The sequence below is a fragment of the Charadrius vociferus genome, unplaced genomic scaffold (assembly GCF_000708025.1).
Source record: "Charadrius vociferus isolate BGI_N301 unplaced genomic scaffold, ASM70802v2 scaffold964, whole genome shotgun sequence".
Lineage (NCBI taxonomy): Eukaryota > Metazoa > Chordata > Aves > Charadriiformes > Charadriidae > Charadrius > Charadrius vociferus.
The window spans coordinates 21,856-43,650 of NW_009647945.1; the positions used below are offsets into that span (position 1 = coordinate 21,856).

The following is a 21,795-nucleotide window of genomic DNA, read 5'->3' on the forward strand; positions in this document are numbered from 1 at the left end:
TTTTTTATCAGTGCCAGTGGATAATCAGTGTATCGGCTACAAGAGAAGCCCTTGAGTCTTAAGGGAAAGGCAAGAGGAACTTTCCTTCTGGAACAGGCTAGGCGAAATGTGACACATGGCTTTCTTCCTTCTTTGACGGTCTGTCAGCAGGCAGACGCTGCTGGGAGATGATGGCAGCCTCAGGGTGCTTCAGCCAGGAGGTAGCTTACACTTTAGTTGCAATTTGCCACGTAAAAAATTCTATAGAATTGTCCAAAACTTTTGACATTAAATAACATAACGTTCAAAACATCTGGTGTTACAAAACAGCAAAGTCTTGAAGCAAAACAGGGGTTCTGCGGTCTGGGTGGGCCTGGTTCTCTGGGCCAGGATTTTATTAGGAGAAATGAGAAACCTGGGGGTTTCTTCAAATACTCTGAGTGGTTTTTGTAACAGGTAGCTAGCTCATAGTGATGCGCAAGCCAGTTTTCAACAATCTAATGAGAAAAATGTAACATGCTTAGTAACTATTTCTCATCATTGATGAGCCAGTGGCCATGTAGTGACTGGAACTGTGAATGCAGGCAGATACTGCTAATTTCTTCAAAGTCTGAAGTTAGGATTTTAAGATACTTTTTTTTCCAACCTGCTTGTTGGTAAGACTGTGCTGATGAGCATGAATTACATTCTTTTACATTCTTACCCACTACTTCTCTACCAGTTGGCATTTGGAGCCCTTTGCTTAGGACTCATGCAGGACCGTTGGTGTACCAAGATCTTAATCGTTCTGCTCACTGTTGTTAACTCCCTGTTGTTAAAAGCTCATCCTTGCTCTGTGGCAAGCAAAAAGCAACAACTAATAATCCAACACAAATTGAAAAAAAAAGGAGAAATCACTTCTGAGCTCATAGCAGTTGTGAAAACAGGGATCATAAACATCAAGAACTTTCCAGGTTGTGGTTTGTAACTCATCTTCGCAGTTAGATCTTGCTTTCTCCTGCCAGGAGTCCAGACACTGTAGGAGAGCTGAATAATCAAGCTGCTTCCTGCATGGATGTCCTACATATGTAACTTTCTGGTTTGTTCTTCTAGCAACAGTCTGCTTTATACTTGTGGAGTAACTCCTGCTTCTTTTCCCGTTTTTGTCATTAAATTATCAGTTCACTTTTTCAGTTTCTAGTCTTTCCACTTCCTTTGTGGCTGACAAAGAAGTCTCTGTTTTCTTGGCTGCTGTGTAATGCTGAATTGCAGTTCCACACCACATGCTGCAGTGGGGCCACCCGCTCTTGCTACACTTCTCTGCACTAGCTGGAAGGAAAACGTGGCTTATCTGAGACAGGTGAAAGCATTTGTTCTGCCATCATCCATTTCTGACATGAACGCATCCCCAGACCACAGCGTATCATACTCCATCTCTGGACTGCCACTGAGATACCTGCTTTGCTCTTTTTCCTAAATTTAGGTATAGATGTGTTCAAAGGCTGACAAAAACCTGCAAGTTTCCCTTAACTGGAAGTCTGGGGTATTGTTTCATGCAGACATCAGCACTTGCTTTTTAAGTCTGTAATTGTTTTTCCCTTTTTGTTACTATCGGTCACAAATTCCCTGTGCAGAGAGAAGTGTCTCCTCAGATGTGTCATCTTTTTAGTCTCTTCAGCTTTCTGTCCACCTTGGCGCATATCTCCAGGACCGGAGCCCTGTCACAATATTTTTGAATCACATATTTTTTGGTTTTCATTTTTGATTTCTGTAGATGAATATCTGCAATAAACCTCCTAATAAGACAGCTCCAGAGAACTTGGGCGAAGCTGTTCCTGAGGTGCACGTCCAACGCGCTCGAAGGAATGGCTGGAGCTGGCCCCTGCACCTTTTCCAGATTACTGCGTGGTTGCTGTACCTCTTCTTCGCGCTGGTTGGCTTTGGAATCCTGGTTCCTCTCCTGCCCCGCCACTGGCTGCCCGCTGGCTATATCGTATCCTTTGGTCAAGAGGAAAACAGGGATCGCAGTAAACTATCAGTGGGATTTTTTTTTAAATAGTTGTTAGGTAGCATAGAAAGCACAGGAGCAAGCAGCTGAGTCAGAATCTTTTTCTGAACTGTAAACATAATCTTGATCTTCTGCCTATAAAACCCAGTTATTTTGAGATCCTCTCTGCCCTTCCACTTTAGGTAGGTCACTAACGTTCTGCTTGTCTCCTTCATCACTCTCTGCTAAGGTTTCTGTCTTTGCCTCTGAAGTTCTTCTGGTGTCTACTTCTGTCCATGTGTCTCCTTTGCTTTATATTATTCTTCTATAAGTGTGCTGCAGGGTTTCAGAGAAGTTGTACTAAAAAAGCCCCTCCTGAAACATTCTCGCTGTGATGGGCAGTTACACCTCCCTGTGCTGGCTGAATGAGTCTTGAAAGTCAGGATCTTTATATGTTTACGATTCTACGGTGTGGTTGCTTGCGATAGCTGGCAGTGGATCTTCTCCCAGGGCCCTCTCCTGTCCTCTGTAGGAAATCTGTGAGTGGAAGACAAGGTGGTGGAGTGTGAACCTTAGAGGAGAGGTCTGTTGTGCGACAGTCTTGACCAGCAGTTTAATACGCATCTGACTGCCCTCTAAATGTGAGCAGTGTCGGAAGATGAGGTGCTTATAGTGTGAAGGCATCTCGTCTTGTGTGCTGCCCCTAGAGCTGTGTGCCTTAGTCTTGAATGTTAGCTGCTCCTGCAGCTGGGAAGGAGAGGGACTAGAGATGGGGTGTGCTAGGGAGCGATCCCAATGCTCCCAGTGCCACCAGTGTCACCTGCGCCCAGGGAAGGAGCTTCCTGAAGGCCAGCCCCTGGCTCCTGGTGGATTAAATTGTCTGGGGAGTGGCAGACTGGAAGAGAGTATCCAGAGATTTCAATTTAGTACTTACCAAGCAAGCTGGTGAAGGTTCATAATTTGTGAGCGTTTGCTTTTGTCATCTCCTTAGTAACATCTTTCTGATGAAAATAAAATTGACTAAGTGGCTCAGTGCCACTTAGCACCTAGTGCTTTCTTAGCAGAACCAGATAACCAAGAAATTATTAGAGAGAGAATCCTGGGAAAAGTTCTGAAGAGATGGGATATGCACTTACATCTGATTTATGTATGTCCGTGGAGCCTTGGATATGTTTGGGATGCTTTTGCTTGTCATTGTTTTAGTTACACCTGCGTGATTTAGGCTTTAATATCATTAGCTCGCAGTGGTCTTACATCTACCCATCTTACCCAAATCCTTGGTATTATCACACTTCAAACCTCGTGAATTTGTCTACCAAATATCTTCGTAACTCAATCTAAAGTCACTCTAATTCAACCCAAAGTTTTACTCCCGGTTAATAAAGCACTAATGTCTCTTTTGTGTCAAAGGCAAATCCTTTCCCATTCTGCTACACCAGTCATCAGAGCTCCAGTCAGCTACACCTCTCAAAGACCTTTTTTTCCTTACTACCCTGCTCTGTTTTCCATAGATGTTAGTATGATCAACGAAGTGCACATCTGGATGTATAACAAATAAACCAGGAGGTTAATTTTTGCACACATGCTCATTTAATCAGAGTGTATTGAGAAGCAAACTCTGGAGCACAGTGGTACTCTAGGCATGCAGGGTTGCTGCTTTGTATTTGTGTATTCTTATGTATTTGTATGTTCTTTACAAATATCGGCAGTTGCATCAGGTGTCTGACCAAAAGTACTGCTAAAGCGTATTTGCTCTGACTTGCTACGGTGTTTAGAAGTAAAAATCCAAACGGGTAATATTTCAAGCAACAATGACAAATCCTGGATACTGGCTGGCTGTAAATTGTGTAGGAGCCTACTTTAAGGGGTCATCCTCTTTCTTGGGATACTGGCTAAGGAAAATTAAAGCAAGGTGATCAATACTGGTTCCTTGGTGTGACCTTTTTTTTTCTTCTTTCTCGGAAGTTTGGTCTTGTGAAGGGGTGCGTGCACGGCCTTAACTGACTGTTCCTTTCCAAGGAGTCTGTGTGGACTAAGAAACGTGGACCTATGCCAGCAGTCTGCACGTGGGGTCTGATTCTGGTAAGTAAAGGTAATTCTTAAAACTCCTATGCTAGGAGGGACGTTTCTGTGGGGCAGAGTAGTACATAATAAGGAGGGTCATTCCTGCAGGTTTAGTTATCTTTTCCCAGAGGAAATTTATTACAGTGCAAATGTCTCTGTTAATAAAGCTCAGATTAATGTGCTGCAGCCAGTTATATAGCGATTTCTAATTCTAAGCCATATATTTCTCATCTATGTGGGTTTTGTGTATTAAGGATAAAAATATATGTATTAAATCAGTCATACAATCCTTAACTGTGTACTCCAGTGTCCAGGAGCGTGCTTTATCTACCATTTAGTTGTTCATCTTACTGCAGTCTCCATTGATCCTGCGGATGCAAATGTACGAGAAAAAAACTATCTAGGGCCTCTGGCCACCTTCAATCGTAATCAACACGCGCATGTCATTGAAAACCATCATTGCCATGTCTGTGATGTAGATGTGTAAGTATCTTCTCTTTTCCTTCTACTACTCCGTCTTCTTCGCCATTACGCTTCACCATTAGTCTTGAATGTTAGATTGTAAGATGGAAATTGAGCCCTTGAAGCTCTATAGCACGAGTTAAACTTCATCCTGTGGCAGGGTTCGGTTAATTGGGTAGGTGCCCACTGTTGGATTGCACGTGGTTCTGTGTTTTATTTAATTGCTCACATGTTGTGTGGAGAGGACTGTAGTGTTCTGTCTTATCTGGATGTTGGTGTTTGACCTAACAAACGTGCGTGTGTGCTTGTATCTGGCTAGATTAATCTGGCAGCTATGGTAGCAGGAAATACTTGAAGGGCAGACATTAAGATTGAGCTTTATAGAATTGCTAAAGGGTTTCAAATAAGAAATCAGCGATCTCCAAATCACGCAGTGCATTGAAAAGGCAAATTTTGCAGTGTTTGGGATTGTGATCTGGTGATGGCCAATACGTTTGGGTGTTGAAGTATTCCTGATGTAGAAGGTTTTCTCACTATTACCAGGATCTCCACTGCTCTCTCCCCCTCTATTTGTGCCACTGGAAAGTCACGGTAATGAGCTGGTGCTGCCACGCTAACGCCACCCTTTCTTTGGCAGGAGCGCCAAGTCAAAGCACTGTGGAACTTGCAACAAGTGTGTGTGTGGCTTTGATCACCACTGCAAATGGCTCAACAACTGTGTGGGAGAGAGGAATTACTGGTAAGAGCCTGGCATTGTGACAGGAGCACAAGACTGCATCAATAATGTTGCCCCTTCTCTTCGTAAAATTCTCCTGTATCTCAGTCCAGTCTGTACTCAGCCACACAGAACCACTTTTCTTTTAGACCCTGGCTGAATAAAATTAGTCATGAGAAAACTAGGTGGAAAATGCAGGCGTGATTATGACTTTCAAATAATCAGGGATAAAAATCCTACACTTAGAATTTTGTAGCTGAACATCTATGAGTAAAAGCAGAGAACATAATCTTATTATTTGGTATTAGGAAAAGCTTCTGGGATGTTAATTGGGTGTCCTTAATGCTTCTGAGCGCTGGAGTGGGAATAGAACCATGATTGTGCTCTTCCCGTCTCTGAAACAACCTGCATCCAGCTTGCATGCTTCCCCTACGAGACTTGCCATTTGGCAGGAGTTACAGCAGCGTATAGGCACCTCTCATCTGTGCCAGCTTTAAGATAAAGAATAAGGAAGCTATTGCTGATTATTGCTTCTCAGTTTACTTCCCTGCACTAAAACCCCATGGAAAGCAAAGAGTTGTTCCTGCTGGGGGCTACGTTACACTGCCTTCAGATTTTGTGCAGGGAGGTCTTTGTCTGTCCTAGATGTACTTGACTGTTTTGTAACCACAGTTGCTCTAGAGGGTCACAGTTTAGTCCCTCAGGGTAACAAATCAGAAGTAAGACTGTTAACCAGTACCTATGATAAGTGTAAGGAATTTGGGATAGCTGTCTGTAGAGGTAGATAGCTGTCTGTTAGAGGTTGGGGTTTTGAATTGTATGTGTGATGTTATTGAAGCCACTCAGACTTTTCACCTTCTTGGCAGGCTCTTTTTGAACAGCGTGCTGTCTGCCATTCTGGGCCTTGGGCTTCTGCTGCTTGTCGCTTGCTACGTCTTTGTGGAGTTCTTCATTGACCCCATGATGCTTCGCTCCGACTGGCACTTTGATGGTAACTAGCAGTGCTTCAGTTGAGCATCCTGTGAATCAGCCAGCGTATCTCCATACGGGATTGGATTCTGGGGGCTCTCCTGCCGAGGAGGAGTTCCCATTCCTTATTCCTTCAATTTTATATTTCTGCAAGAGTATCTCTGCTCAGCTGGACTGAATGTCTTTCCTTCCAGAGCTAACTACTCTTCCTAAAGGCCTTGCAGACACATGGTTTCTTAGGCCCCCAGTGTATACCAGGTCTGCAGCTACTTTTGAGTTAGCAATATTTCCAGCTGTAAAGTTTAGTTAGAGGTATTTAATACCTGGACAATCTACTTACCTCCAACTCTTTTCATTTCACAGCTCTGAAGAACGACACGGACCGCTGGTTTGTGTTTCTTCCTGCAGCTCCTGTTGAGACTCGCGCATCTCCCATTTTGGTCACAGCTGGGATTTTTATTCTTCTGAGCCTAATGACCGTGATCCTGCTAGGCCACCTCTTGACCTTTCACATCTATCTCAGTAGGTATTATGTTCCTGTCATCTGCATCCCCATTTCATTTTCGCTTGGCTGCTTCTACTTATTCTGCATTTGCTGTTTGTTCACCCGTGTCACAAATGTACACACTTTGTGCAAGATTGCCATTGGAAAGGTAGAAAATTTGGGTTTAACATTATATTTCTGATTTTTCCCCAGTACCAGGTAGGCTTGTCAGTGCATGTGCAATATAGGGCTTGCGTTGGGCCTGTGCATTTGTGTGTCTAAGCTATGTTATCCTAAAGCACGTGGGAGAGCAGTAGAAAGGCCGGGTGGGATGAACGGGTTAATTCTAGTTCAGTGCCAGCAACGGCAGATTCAGATTTGCTCCACATATGGGCTTTTGTGAGTCTCTTCACTGTGCTCCCCAGTACTTCTAATGAGAGCCTGTTTCTCCATTAACCCAGAGAAACGTGGATAGTATTGATCTGAATTTCTAATAGGAGGCCTGATGTCCAGGTCAAAGTCCCTTTAGGGAAGCTGTACCATATCGGCACCAAATGACTAGTCGAATTCAGAGGAAGACATTTTCAGAAAGGCTCCTCATTAGATCTCCTACTTGTTGCTCTGTCAAGAAGGCATATTTATGTTTGTTTATGTACAGATGGGCATCAAACCCCTTTTTTCAGCCATGATCCAAAATGAAGCCAATGCTATTTGGCTGCCTGACATGTCATGATGAGGAAAGATCTTACACTTGCAGTAGTCGGGGGTGCCAAAACTAGGGAAGAAGGGATGTGGTGGAAGAGAAGTGAGGACGGCAGTTATAGAGGATCCTTGGATGGATTTTTAGGTTGTCAGTTCACAGCGTTGCAGATGCCAACACAAACTAGGTCAGCACAAACCAGTGCAGTTCCAGGAGCAAAATAGTTATGCCGCTGAAGTGTAGTGTTTGATGGGTGACTGTTCCTCCGCTGGCATTAATGTTCCAGGCAGTGAGATCATTGACTGTCATTTTGCTTTTACAGCCTCTTTGAGTGTAACTTAAATTTGGTCATGCTGAGATTTTGCTTTCTTGGCAGAATTGAAATTTGACTTTGCTGGGTTAATGGCGATGCCTGGAGGTATCAAAAGTCGATCTAGCACTGTAGAAATACTAAAAGCATAAAAAAGCTGAGGCAGCTCCAGGAAGATTTCCTTTGGATGAAAAGGAAGGGATTATTTGGTTTAGTACTGAGCTGTATTTATCCTGTCTTTGTGTACAACTTCCACAAGAGGGTGCTCCCTCCTTGGGATAAAGACGTGCTTTCTCTTGTCAGACGGAAAGGTGCATGTGTTAAAACCAGTTCTACTCTGGGTTTGGGGTTTATTTTGTTGCTGTTTTCTTGGAGTGATTTTCTTTCCTCTTTCAGAATAAACATTGAGCCAAATTAACTTTTATTTCTGGCCCAATTGTAAATCTTTATGACTTACATGGGAACAGAATTGAATTATTGTTAATTTTTGTTAACACTTTATTACATTAAAATCTGCTACCCTATTGAAACTGGTCCCAGCTGTGCAGAAGTGCGGTGTGTAAGTCCTTAACAGGAGGGATGTTACCATATTGAAGTCTGTATTGTGTGTTACATATGAGTATGCATTACCCTTACAACTGGGATTCAGACAAAGTATGTCTGCTTTAAATTCCTCTTATTTCACATATGTAATTGTCAGTAGTCTCCTCCGAATGCTTTAAGGTAGGTTATGTTGGAATGAACTGTCTAACCCTTTTTGGGACTAGAAGTTGGCCAATTAAAACATAATTACTGTTCATGAGTATTTCTACATAAACCTTTTGTTTTTAAATAATTAAATTACAGAAAGAAGATAACACCCCTGTGAGTGGTATTGCCTTTAAGTTTCACATAAAACCCCCTGGCTTAAGTCAGGTATGACTATGAACATTTTAGAATCTAGTTTTGTTACAAGCACAGTGAAATTTTCAGAATTAGTCTCCTGATTTTAATTACTCACTGCTATCACTCAAAAGGAAGGAAGTAGGTTATTCTCAAAATAGCGGGTCCACGTGTTCAAAATTACCAGTCTTGATTGAGACTCAGTTCTAGAGGCATTCAGTGAAGCACAGCACTTAGAAGCTTGAAGGGAGGATATTTTTTTCTTCAATACTCAGAGGCCAATAGTAGAGCATAATAAAAAGAAAAAAATTAGTAGGAAATACAGGAAAGGATATGGGGCACTTCACAAGCTGTGATTATATGTTGCACAGGATGTGCTGTGGTGTTATCTGGCCAGACAAATGCAGTATCTTTTAACTAAATGGCTCTATTAAAATATTTTAAAGGTTGCACTGTTAAGTATGCAGAAACCAACAAACTCTAAACTACAAATGGCTTAGAGCCCTTTGCTGATGAAGCCATATTCTGTTTCTCAGATGAAGCATACGGTAGAATTCTAGGAGCATTTGCCAGCGCCCTGCACTGTCCCCGTTAAGTGCATTCACTAATCACTTGGCTGCAGGCTCGTTTCATTTTTATGCTCTGTCTTCCTGGCCAAATGGATTTGAATTCTTGTTTCTTCGTAAGGTCATTGCTTTAACAGGAGGGGCACCTTCTCCTCTGCTTTCCCTGACTGCCCTGTGCTTAGGGCATGCTTTTGAGAGGTGAGATGTTGCTGATATGAATGTCTTTAGGCAGAGGAAGGATTTTAGCCTGGATGTCCCACATTGTAGGCATCTGCTTTAACTACTATGCTTCTGTAAACAGGAAGAATGACTACCAGGCTGTGCACTAAAAACCTTCAGCATGCGTTTCTGGGGTTCTAAAATGCTTACCAGTGTCAGGGTCATTATGGGAGGAACGTCTGAGTTTTGGATCCTCATCCTTTTTGGGTCTCATGAAGAAACCAAGCTGCTCAGAAATGTCACATGCTTTTGGTCACTCATGGAAGCAGATGTGTTTGTGTGTGGGAGGCATTAAGAGCACATAAACTCGGGCACATAGAAACTCTGAACACATCTATTTGACACCAAACAGGTTGGGCATTTAATGCTCGCTGCTTTGGACATTAAGTGTCTCAATCTCCTCTATGGGGCACACTAACGTGCTGAATTTCTTTGCTACATTTAACATCACATACCTTCTGACTACTCACTGAGCTCTGTACGATGCGGATCTTACCCTTGGTGGGTATGAATAATGGGTTTGCTCTGAAATGAGCTGAACAAATTCCTACAGTATAGAAAGCTGTGCCATGTACATGAAGCTTTAGAAGAGTAGTGGGACTATGAGAATGTGTGATAATGACAATAAAGGATATAGTAAGATACACAGTGCAAAGGTACTTTTGGCTTAGAGTATCAGTCTTTTCATGTTTATAGTTACTATTTGATTGTGTAGTTATTCAGACTGTTTGTGTAAGTGTAATCAGGGAGTGGCCTTTCCTGCACTGACAGCTCTTTTTCTTTCCTCGCAGTGTGGAACAAACTGACTACGTACGAGTACATCCTGCAGCAGCGTCCCCAGCAAGAGACGAAGGAGGCAGACAGGCAACAGGAGTCTTGTCCCTCCCAAGTGAGGCCCAGTCAGGTACATGTTGTACTTTCAGTCCATTTCTCAAAAACAGCTTCGCTTGTCCGCAGTGTAAAGTTTGCTTCACTTTTGCGAGCTCCAAATTTTAGAGGCAGTCGCTAGAGATAAGACTTTAGAGTTACTTTGGTGGGGTTGAGTAGGATGTGAGGGAGCGTAAGGTCTGTAATTCGATGAACACTTTAGGCATAAGCAAGTACTGCTTTCAAAGGAATCAATCCCACCCACTCTCTTCCTCCACCACTTGTTTTGGGCCCTGCGCTATCTATTCTTTTCTGCCAGCGCAGCTGTTCATTACAGTCGTGCAGTGAACAGGGTGGGGGAGCTCATCTGGGTAAGAATAAACTTTATTGAAAAAAAAATAATAGTTGAGCTCGTGTTTAGCTGGCCCAGCTCCCTCCCATTTGGTTCACCAAGCAGCCACATAAACGCCTGTGTCAGCACGAAGGAGGATGACGGAAGAGTGGGAAGGGTCCTGTCACTGGAAAGGACAGGACCGTCTGTTTGGGTGGCAGTGCACATCTTATTGGCTTATGGGAGTGGTATCGCAGGTCATGACTGAAAGCGAGACAGGCTCTAAGGCTTGGAGAAACTGGGGCTTATCATCGAGCAGCTAATAATACCAATAGTTTAACCATCTTGAAAAGGAAGAGCACACCAATCGTGTTCAGAAACGACCCAGATGTCTGCTTTTCTTTGAATCAACTCTACATCATGATAAGGGTCCTTGTGATTACCGTGATGTTGATCTGTGTCTCTGTAAAAAGAGTTCTACAAGCTTTTTAATGCTGCAACACTCTGCAGTGGCATATATATTCTGCTATGAATTCAGAGGTTCAGTGTAATTTATTTTGCTGCAAGGCAGCTCTGTGCCTGGAGTTGCTCAAAATTTGACTGGATAAATTCTGTACTGGGGGGTTGGACAAGAAACTTCCAGAAATTCTTCCTAGTCTAAATTTTTCTGCAATTCTGCTATCCCGTGTAACTTCTAGTTTTATGCAAGTAAGTTACCTGCTATACAACCAGTTTTATATTTCATAAGAAATTAATTAAATGCAAGCTTCATCCAAGTATTCTGTGTAGAGATACTGGGATCTCCCCGGACTCATTCATAGTTTTTCCCTATCAAAGCAAAGGGGAAAGTGAGCTAATTCCCTTTCGTATAATATGGAGACCCCAGCTTTTCATATGTGTGGTTTTTTGCTGTCTTGGAAAAGTTGAACTTTCAGTTTAAACAGAGGTTTCCATAACAACAAAAATATTTGGCACTTTGTCTCATAGAGCTTTGCTTACTATGAAAATTAAAACAATAATAAAGCATTAGCTCTAATCATTTCCTGGTTACTGAATTTTGATTGATACTGAAAATATATTTGAACAGGGGTGGACTCTGTGTGTCTGCAAATTTGGGATGCAGCCATTCAATGATGTTCTCCTGTCTACGCTGGTGCTTATCTAGATATGTGTGAATATGGTTAATTGGAAGCAGCAAGTTGGGAAGAAGCAGGGTGAAAAGGAGTTCTGTGTTTCAGGACTGCAGTTTGTACCTTGGGGAACAAGAAAGACTGGATGATGCCCAGTAACATTGTTAAGAAAAATGTTAACCCACCAGATTTTCCTTGTTTCTGACATAGCAACCAGAGATAAACACAAACAAATAGATTGGAGTAGGAGTACACTAAGTGACTTGCCTTTTGTAAGCTGTGGTGACTACAGCCTTCTTTAGCTTGAACACAGAAATCCTTTGTAATTGATCCAAGATGTTGCGAGCATAAAATGGAAATCATCCTCTTCCCGCTTTTGTCTCAATTCTCTATTCATTTTAGGGAGTAAGAAGAAACATGCATTTCCCCTTTAATCCTTGGTTTTGAGCTTTATTCAAACTTGGGTATTGGTTTTGCCTTCAGTTTGTCATCTTAGTCTCTGGTGAAGTCTTCGGCTATGCTAAGGTAAAGGATTCTTGTGCAGGTTGAAGGATTCTTCTTATGTGCTTGTAGAATCCTTCTCAGAACATACACAAAGTAAAAGCCCTAATTTTGCAGGCTTAAGTGGTTCACAGGTCACAAAAAATGCAAAACAGTTGGACATTCACAGCCTTTGCCTCTATTACTATACCAAAAGCAGGATGTGCAAGTAACAGTTGTTTCTGTATGCAGTTGCATAGCAGTCCAAAGAAATATAAACTAAACCAAACCCGATGCTTTAATGCATAGTTGCATTCATACCAGGGAGCTGGCTTTCACAGTGAGGCCAGCTGGGATGTGATCCTTTTCACATTCCGAAAGCTTTGAACTTGCTTTGGGCACTGATTCAGGTTGGTGAGATTTGATTTTAAATAATAAACATGGATTTTACTCAGCTTCCCTTACGTTTTCAAACATTGTTTCTCTTTTCCAGTGCTTGGTTAAGATGAACCTAGTCTTCACTCTTAGCCTCAACACTTGCAACAGCCCCACTTTCCCTGGGACCAGAACCGTTTTTTCCTGTTCAATTCTGCCTCCCCTCCAGCCAGACAACATTTCAGGGCATTTGCTGTGGCTGAAGTGGATGGTAAGAGCAGCTGCAGCGGGCAAGGGAGCTGAATTCATCCTGAAGCTATGACCATGAAACCTGGGGTGGACACAGCTGGCGTTCAGCCTCTAGAGGAGGTCTGAGCGTGGTCAGGATTTGTAAGGTGGCAATGAACTTGGGCGGTCTGTAGATTTAGCAGTCTGTTTTCAGCAAGAGTAAAAGCTGAATCCTAACAACCCCATTGGAAAGGGTAGATCTGTCGTGCTGTCCCAGTTGAAGGATGCTGGCTGTCCTGCTAACGGCTGTGGGAGCAGAGGGAGGCTTGGGACTCTGCTCTGTGGTTGTAGGAGAGAAAACACTGTATTTTCTACTGATCGAGCCATCTTCCATTTGCTTTCGCTAGTCAGCTCTAATGGTTTGCTTTCTTTTGTGTGGCTGCTTTGGTTATACATAATTTATGGAAGGCTGAAATGAACAAAATGGATTTTAAAAAGCTCTTTCATTCCCTGCCTGGAAAGAGTTCTCCGTGATATTCTCGAGATGTATCATTTATTAATCTCCTTTGACATGCCAGTCCTGCAGTCCTGTTTGTATGCTGTGGACATTGAATCCTGGTTGGTTTTGGTGCGCGCAGTCCTATGAGGAAGCTCATTTTGGCCACGGTGTGCATTCCTCTGAAAAGACCTACATCTTCTCACCCGTGCGCTTATGCTGACACGAGATCTGTGTGTGGTCTCCTTCATTTGTGACTCAGGTGCATGAGGCTTGAATGTAAATGTTAAGAATTTGGTCCCCAGGGAGATTTGAGGAAATATGTATGCACGTTTGGTGTTCAGTCTATGGTGAGCAATGATCTGACTTGACTTACAAATACTATTTGAAGTACGTGTGGTCAATTTCTGCAGATTATTAATCCCGCACTTGGTAAACCCTGCCTATAGGAGCTCCACATAGCATAATTCTCAAATCGGAAAGTTCTAAGGTTTGGGATTGCTAAACCAATTCCCTTCAAATTTGATGTTACCACCTATAAAGCAGCTGCAAATTCCTTTCCACCTCTTTTTTTCTTTTTTTTTCTTTACAAGACCAATTAAACTAAGAGCATGTTACAAAAGGCATCAAGCCTGAAGTCTTTCCAGTTTGGCAACTCTCTTATCTAACAATTACTTGAGTACTGAGACTCTAGCCATTGATGCCAAGATGTTCAAAAGCAACTAGTAATTTGGGAAGGATCTCTTCTGACGTGTAAAGAAGGCTGGCCAAAGTTGATCAGACCCGTGCGCCAGCTCTGATGCTGGCCAGTTCTGGATGCTGAGAAAGAGCGTAGGGGTTGTAGTCCCCAGTACCCTCTCCCAGCACGTGGCAATATGTGTTCTGGAGCACAGAGCTTCAAACGGCTTTGTATTTGCTGGTTTCTCACGCAAACTTTTCTCATTTCTTCTTGGATCTGTGTAACATTTAGCACCTGCAGCATCCTATGGCAGTCAGTGCTACAGCTTATTTCCATGCTGTGTCAAAACCACAGCATTTCTTCTGTTTCTTTTGAAACTACTACCTGATTTTTTTCATTTGGTGGTCCCTAAATGTTGTGTTAGAGAGGTGGTAAACAATTATTCCCCATTTGCTTTCTCCACTCCTCTGTGCCCTGTGTATTTCCTCTGCTTACTGAAGAGCCTTGGCCCGTTAGCTGTTTCTTGTACAGAAACTGCTCCATACCTTTCATTGGTCCTGTCACTCTTTTCTGTACCTTCTTCCAGGTCTTCTGGTGGGGAAGATGCTGGAATACTAGAGAAACCAGTGTCCAGGCTGCCGATGAATTTGTTCAGTATCATGAAACTATTTTCTTTTATTTTTTTTATGCCTTGCCTTTTCATTCCTATCAGCTGAAACGATTTCTTGGCTGCCACTGAACGTGCAGCTCCATGAATTCTAGTTCAGAGACCACTGCTTTGTATGTAAATTTACACTACCCTTCCCACGTGCATCACTTCACATCTAGCAATATTGATTTTCGTGTGCCATTTTATCACCCCGCAATCCAATATCACAAGAATCTTCTGCAACTCTTTGTGGTTGGCTTTCATTTTTATTGCCTCATGTAAGGGAGTATCATCACCAGACTTCATCTCACTGTTCTGCTCTTTTGTCGACTGTTTATGAATTTGTTGAAGTGCAGAGGCCCCGGGTCTCTCAGGAGCTCGTTTGTGGGACATCCAACTTTGACTTCATTTTCTCAAGTTTGCTGGTCAGGCTGTTCAGACAGATAGGTCTTCAAGAGCTTGTTTAAGCTTTTTTGGAAGCTAACGCCTATCGCATCTAAAATCCCTCTGTCTTTACCACCTAAAAGTTGCCTTAAAATGTATGTGTGTCTTTATAGTCACTGCACACCAAGATGTTGAAGAGGAAGTTGTCTTGCTAATTATTTCAGTTTAAGAGCAGCTGAAAACTCGTGTCGAGGTTCTCCTGAGCATGGTTTATCCTTTTTGACAACGGGACTTCATACCCTTCATCACTTGGTACTCTGCTCATCTTAACTGTGTCCTTTTGAGGGAGAACTGGGAGCCCTTTTCTGTAACGCAGACACGTGGATTTAGGAGGCTTATTCATTGAGTCTTCTTAGATGTTTATGCGAGAGTGACATTTTAAAGTTCAGGGTGGCATTGCTTTGAATTCATCTATACCTGAGGCAAATGACCAATATATCACATTCTTTTGAAAAAACAGCTGTTATTAGTCATACAGGATTCACATAAGAAATAGAAAATACTTTATGTTTTTTCCTGTGTTGCATACTTTCATTTTCATCACCTCCATTTTGAATTTAAAAGGAGTTTTTTGCATTCGCTGCTTAACTCCTATGATTGAACTGTATAACTAATGGAGGCTTTAAGTGATATTTTGAATCTGGTCCCAAGAAATGATTAAGCTGGTCTCTGTAAGCGTGCTCTGATTTGATTTTGTGTCACGTGAAATACTGGCTGGACTAAATGAATGAATCAGGGACTTCTAATTGTCTCAGTCTTGATTTTCCATCTCCTTAAGCAGCAGACTCCTGCTGAGTTTTGGCTGTGCTTGATGTAAGGACAGAAAATGTCTGGCATGTGGCTGAGGAGGGAGGAAGAAGACATCTCTGTAGTGAAAATCCCTCTTCTCCACTCTGTGTCCATATTGGTCTGAAAATGTTAATTTTTTTTTTTTTATTACTATTTTTCAGGAAGCAGACTTTTTTTCAGGTAACCCTGGCTATACAGACCCTGGTATTCAAGTAGAGGAATTCTCAACAGTATCTTCAGGAAAAGGGTGAGTAAGGTTGTAAATGGGAGTCTCCCAGCAGCGTGTACGGTGAATGGGAAATTGTCCCCAGAGTCACCGATGGACCCTAAGACAAAAGCACTTAGGAGGATAGGGAGCACCGATGTTTTGGCCAAGGCATGGCGAAAGCTTTTGTGTTTCAGGATGGCAAATACCTGCAGGAGTACTTGCCTCCCCTCCTCTGGGAAAACAGCTTTCCTAGAATGCTCTGGTTAGGCTGGTTTATGATAAAATTACTTTAAAGCTGCCTGATTCTCTTGTAATTCCTATATTGAGCTCATTATAGTTATATTTTTTCAGATTGTCATGAGATGAATCACAACAACAAGGTTTATAACACAGGGAAGCACTCATGGGAAAACACCATCCTTGTCTCTTAATTAATCCTTGCCTATTAACTCACATCCCTGGGGAAAAGAGAGGAAACCCTTCATATTTTGCACAGTTGCACAGGAAAAGTTACCTGGCGGTTTTGCTGGGAATGCTGTGCAAGGCGAGGGATGCTTCGGGCAGGCTGATGTGTATGTGCCAGCAAAGTGGGCGTCAGAGTTAAGTCGTGTCTCAGGGAAGCATCTTTTACATCCGCTGTGTGTTTTAGCTTTTCAAAGCTCTACGTCCACAATGATGAAGCTGACCCCGAGCAGAGCTCCTCTCCTGACCTCCCATCTCTTCACTTTGCGGTCCCTCCTCAGGTAAGCAGGAGACTCGCTACGTACCGTAAGCTCTGCAGCTGACTGTTCGGCAGGCTGCGTGGGTGCACGCTCACGCTAGTGCAGACTGGGGTTACCTCTTTTGAACACATGCTCTCCCTGTCCTCAGCATGTACCTGCAGGTACGGCTGTGCCCTGCAGTCACTACATCCAAATGATACTCTCCTGTCTCAGCTCACACATACGATCGGATATATTCTGCAGTTCCTTCGTAAGCTTGCAGCTCAGGTGTAATGCAAAAGCTTGCTGCTGCGGTGGAGTTCGGTGACTGTATCTATACTACTTTGTTGATGTAACAAGCTGTGCGTGTTTCTGTAGAGCAAAATCCAACAGTTTATGCGTTCAAATATGCATGTTAAAGCATCTGCCCAGGAAAAGATGGTGTGTACGGATATGAAGCTTAAGACTGTGAAACAGCTGTCCAAAGTCAAGTTTTCTGCGCTCTTGATATTCATGTACCTACATCAAGATGCTCTCCCCCCTTGCTCAATTGGCAGGTGGTGGTGCGCTCCCCCTTTCCTCCAAGCTTATTAATCAAACTCTTGTAGTGTAGATGATAAGAAAAATGCCTTTTCAACTATAATTGCATTTTGGACAAGAGCTATCTTTCTCTTGGAATGTCTTGTGCTATGTGACTTTTGGTCCCCTCTTCTAGTTTGACTACCAGCCTCTCATACAGCCGCCCGCTGTTGAAACAGCTTAAAGGTACCTACACACAGAGAATTGCTGCTTGCAGTATGTGTGTGTCCATTAAATACCTATTCTCTATCATTGCTTTATAGTAACTCAGTCTTAAACTACAAAATAGTCTTGGTCTTTTGTCATACCTAATGCTCATTATTAAAAATGGGATGAATTAAAAAGAGGTAGGAATTAAAAAAAAAAAAAAAGTGTGTCATTACTTTGGGCTGATGAAGTGACTTCCCTTTTCTTGGACCTCTTGCTTTTGCAGCAACAGAAAAAAAGAAGAAAGAAGACTCATAAAGCTTCTTCCTCAGCAACGGGCAGCAGATCTAAAACACATGCGAGACCTTCACCCTCTTTCCCAGATCCCCCGTCAGGTGAGAGATCCCCAGTCAGCTTCGCTGCTTCTGGACTGGATTTCTGGTTGTTGTCATGTGGAAATGAAGTGTGTCATGAAAACTTAGGACTGACAGAAAGTTAACTTGCCTAAAAAGGGAACATGAGTGCTTCTGAGTGCTTGGAGATGTTCTAAAATGATCAGACTTAAGTACACTGGTGACTGTAGAATTCTGTGCATTTTCATATCTAATTTTGCATAAATTTATGTATGATTTTCTTTAACACTCGTGGATCAGCCATGGCAGAGTTCCTGGGCTTGTCGACATCTCTGTGGAGCTCAGGGATCTCTCCCTCTCTCTCTCCCTCTCTCCTGAAGCTTTCTTCTCCCTTTCTTTCCATCTGTAGAGTTCCCAGCCACGGCTGTTGCCACCTCATCTTCCCACAGCCTCCGCCTCTTAGTGCCAGCTTTTCCTCTGAGAGCTGCTGTGCCCCCCAGCAGCACCGGCCTCATCCAGGCGGCGGGACCCCCAGCTGACTATCACTCAGAGTCCGCCGAGTCCATGGATGAGATTCCTGTGGCTCAGACTCGCCTTGGGAGCACGGCCCTTCATAGGCCTCTTAAGAATAACTCGAGCAACTCTCAACACTGTCCCTTGTCCACAGACAATCCCAGAGGTGACAGGAAGAAGAATCTGTATTCTGGGCACAAGGTAAAAAGGAAAAGCTGCCAGCAAGACAGGCACGTGGAACAGGACCTGGAACTTTTTTCTAAGATTCCTGCCGTGTTTGTAAGTAAGAGCAGTGGAGAACCTCATGTCCCTCAGCCCCAGCCCAGTGAGGGCACATCCGAGCCACACCACAGAAAATGCACCAGCAAGCAGCACGTGGGCAGACATGATCCATGCTTTAAGGACATAAGGACAAACACCACAGTGGCCTAGTTAGCTTTCCAAAGCCATAACCTCTGGGGACAAGGCAAGAGGTTCTCTTTCTATTTGTATGTTGCTGTTGAAAGATCTTGACTCCAGTGAGTCGTCTCGTTCCCTGGAGGTAGCAGCGTCCCTTTACCTGATGCTGTCCATCTTCCAGCGGAACTAGCTGAGAGGCAGTAAAAACCCCGCTGCATCACTGTTTCTGGCTGCTGCTTCTTCCTAAGCCAGGAGTGCCCCCGAGCCCCGTTCCGCTCTCCTTGTCCAGGGGGAACAGTCCCCTGGTAGGGATGTGCTGAGGGCTGCGACTGGTTAAGCGCAGTTATTACTCCGTAGAGTGCTGAGGGGCTCATCGCTGCGCTGTGCTTGTCTTCAGACTGCAGTGAGGCATTTCTCATGCACGACCAAAGGCAAGAGGCAATAAGGTGGCAGACCTGAGGTAGGCACGTTGCTAGAGAGAACTCGAGTGCTTTCCGTAGGAAGGGGCTGTACCTGCCTGGCCCTCTGCACACTACTGCAGTAAATTTCTGGGAGAGCGCATGGGGAAGAGCAAAGCTGCATCTCTGCTGTTCGCCACACTCTGAAAACTAAATTTCCCATCTTCCTACACCCTGTCAGTCTTTGGATCGTGTGCAGGGGCTTCAGCAAGTGCTCAGGGAGTAGCCTCAGGATTGCCCTGTCCCTCTACCACTCCCCACTGTGCGCCCTCAAGCCGAGTTCACCAGCATGTGCTCTGCAAGGCAGTGTAGTTTGACCTGCTCCACCTTCCCAGCAGCCTGGGGTGCAGCTTTCCCACCAGAAACTCTTGAGACGCAGCAGGTCCTGAAGCCCTTCCATTTCCTGGGCTGTCAGACCCGCATTAATCCACAGCCCAGCCTGGTAGTCTCTGTATCGCAGAAAAATCCTGCAGCAGACACCGGGGCACGTAGCCAGTGCCTCAAGTCACAGCACCCTGTGCTGGTGGTGAGAAGCAGAGAGCTGTCTGGGCTGCCGAGCTACAGCGCCTCGGCTTTCCCTGCCCGCTTGGCTTCCCCAGGCAGCATGCCCCATGCCACATTCCTGGCAGAACGCTGAGGCCGGAGCTGCCAGCAAGCCCAGATCTGCCTAGCAGCCAGTTAACCTCAGATCCGGGGATAGCAGCTGCACATCCCGATGGGCTTTGCCACCGGCATGGATGTGCCTGATGCGATTTGTCAGCCGCACAGTCCCTGTCTCGCCGGCACAGCCGGTGCCTTGAGCCCTTTCTGGACAGGCCCCCGGCACTGCACGCTGCTGTCGTGTGTGCATAGGTGCACCAGCAGAGACGAGGAGGCCTGGGAAGTCTTTTATCACCATTACCAAATGTTCTGATGCATGGAAACCATGAAGAACGCCTTCTCCAAACTGCGGTGGGTGCAGGTTGGGGAAGGACAATACAAAGTGGGGTGCTATGTGAGTCGAGCTAAGCTGTTCCTCCCTCGCCCAGCTCAGTCTTGCGAACGTTCCTCAGAAATGGTTCACAGCAGGACAGGATATCTGGGGACAAGTGCTCTTTGGGCACAGCCAACATGGGACAGGCAGGCTGGACTCCCAGCTTTGGGGTACACACTTCCCAGTGCGGCTGTTACCCATCACCCCAGTGCTCCCACTGGTTTCTACACTGCTCTGAGGTCCACGCAAAGTCCGCTTCTCCTGGAGCTTTAGGACCAGACAGTTTTCCTTCAGCAGAGAGAGGCGGGAAGGTGCCTGCTCTATGATGGAAGCCTCAGCCCATTCCAGGAGCACCCCTGAATGCCAGCAGCTGGCCCAGCTCCCTCAGGAAGCATCCCAGCACCATCACCTGGCCAACACCGTGCTGCGTGGCGCTGGTGCAGTGGACATTTCAAGTAGTGCTTGCCTTCGAGGAGATGGCAAACTGCCGCGGCTGCTTCTGGAAAAACATGATCCTTGCAGAACTGAAGCTGCAGCAGGGGAGCCCTCCCTTTGCTGAGGGGCCTACGGGGTGAGTGTGGCTCAGAGGCCGGACCATCCAGGCTGAGCACTCCCTGGGACTGTCCTTGGGGAATTCTGGCAAGGCAGAGTAGATACGGTCGCTGACCCCAGGCTTCTTTAAAAGGTGTCTTCCCATCCTCGTCTCTTGTCTGATTTTTGTCTCCTGGAAGAGCTTGGATGAGGAGCCTGGACTCTTCATCGAATTACGTGATCAGCAAAAGCGAAGTCTCATGTAGCTGTTGAAGTCATTGTGTCTAAATTTGCAGGAAGGGTTTGCCTACGGTGTCCTCGCAGCTTCCCTTGCTGCTGTGAGCAGGGTGGTGTGACCCTTTGGAAACGCAGGTGTGTGTGGGACCAACCCTTGTGGATGGGCAGACATGGCACTGCTTGTCTGCAGAGACCAGGCCATCTCCTCACTGATGGAGCCCGGTTAGGCAAAATCCTCCCATGCGTTTCTCCTCACGTCTGCTGTCATCCGAGAGAACTACACCCTGCAGGGACGCTGGGCTCGGGGTTTTCAGAGGCCAGCTGTCCCTCCACCCAGAAGGCATTGGTAATTTCTCTCCAGCAAGTGCCCCTGAGCAGACCTCATGTGTTTTCTTACCCTTTGTCCATGCAGAACCAGTCCCAAAGTCATGTATGGAGCTCTTTAGTAGCTCTGTCCACAATAAAATTTTCTATGCCCTTTGCTAAATCATTTCCTCCTTTTTTGCCGTCATTCAATTTATCTGCCCCGTTTTGCCCTGCAGCTCTGATGTCCCAGCTGGGCTGAGCATGTGAGCAGTGACAGTGGTCCCCTCTCTGGAGGTCTCTGTGGATGTTAGATGGGACTGCCTTCCCTGAGGGGCAGGGAGCAGCCACCTTCTCCAGGAGGTATATAACTCCAGCCTGGCTTCTGTGCTGCGGCAGGGTGAGGTCCACAGGGAGGAGGCCAGTCTGGCTGTGCACCACACTGCGGGACGGCTGCTGCACTCTTTGGGGTCAGTGGAACTGAGTTGCCCGATCTATCATATATCCGGGGGAAAAAAGGGGTCTAGCATGTCCCGAGGTGGCAGGTTCCGATTTGGGAGGCAGGGAAGACATCCTTCTGCTGTCTTCAGCTGAGACATGGAATATTTT

At 44.9% G+C, this 21,795-nt stretch overlaps 1 protein-coding gene across 1 annotated transcript; it reads left to right on the forward strand.

The window, feature by feature from the left end:
- Nucleotides 1-1,732: 1,732 nt before the first annotated feature.
- Nucleotides 1,733-18,717, forward strand: ZDHHC1 (zinc finger, DHHC-type containing 1). The gene is made up of 10 exons (XM_009883254.1): nt 1,733-1,951; nt 4,317-4,492; nt 5,109-5,210; nt 6,053-6,177; nt 6,519-6,677; nt 10,108-10,220; nt 15,946-16,031; nt 16,642-16,735; nt 17,706-17,814; nt 18,182-18,717. Exons 1-10 carry the CDS (start codon nt 1,733-1,735, stop codon nt 18,715-18,717), a joined length of 1,719 nt encoding a protein of 572 aa, XP_009881556.1.
- The last annotated feature ends 3,078 nt before the right edge of the window (nt 18,718-21,795 follow it).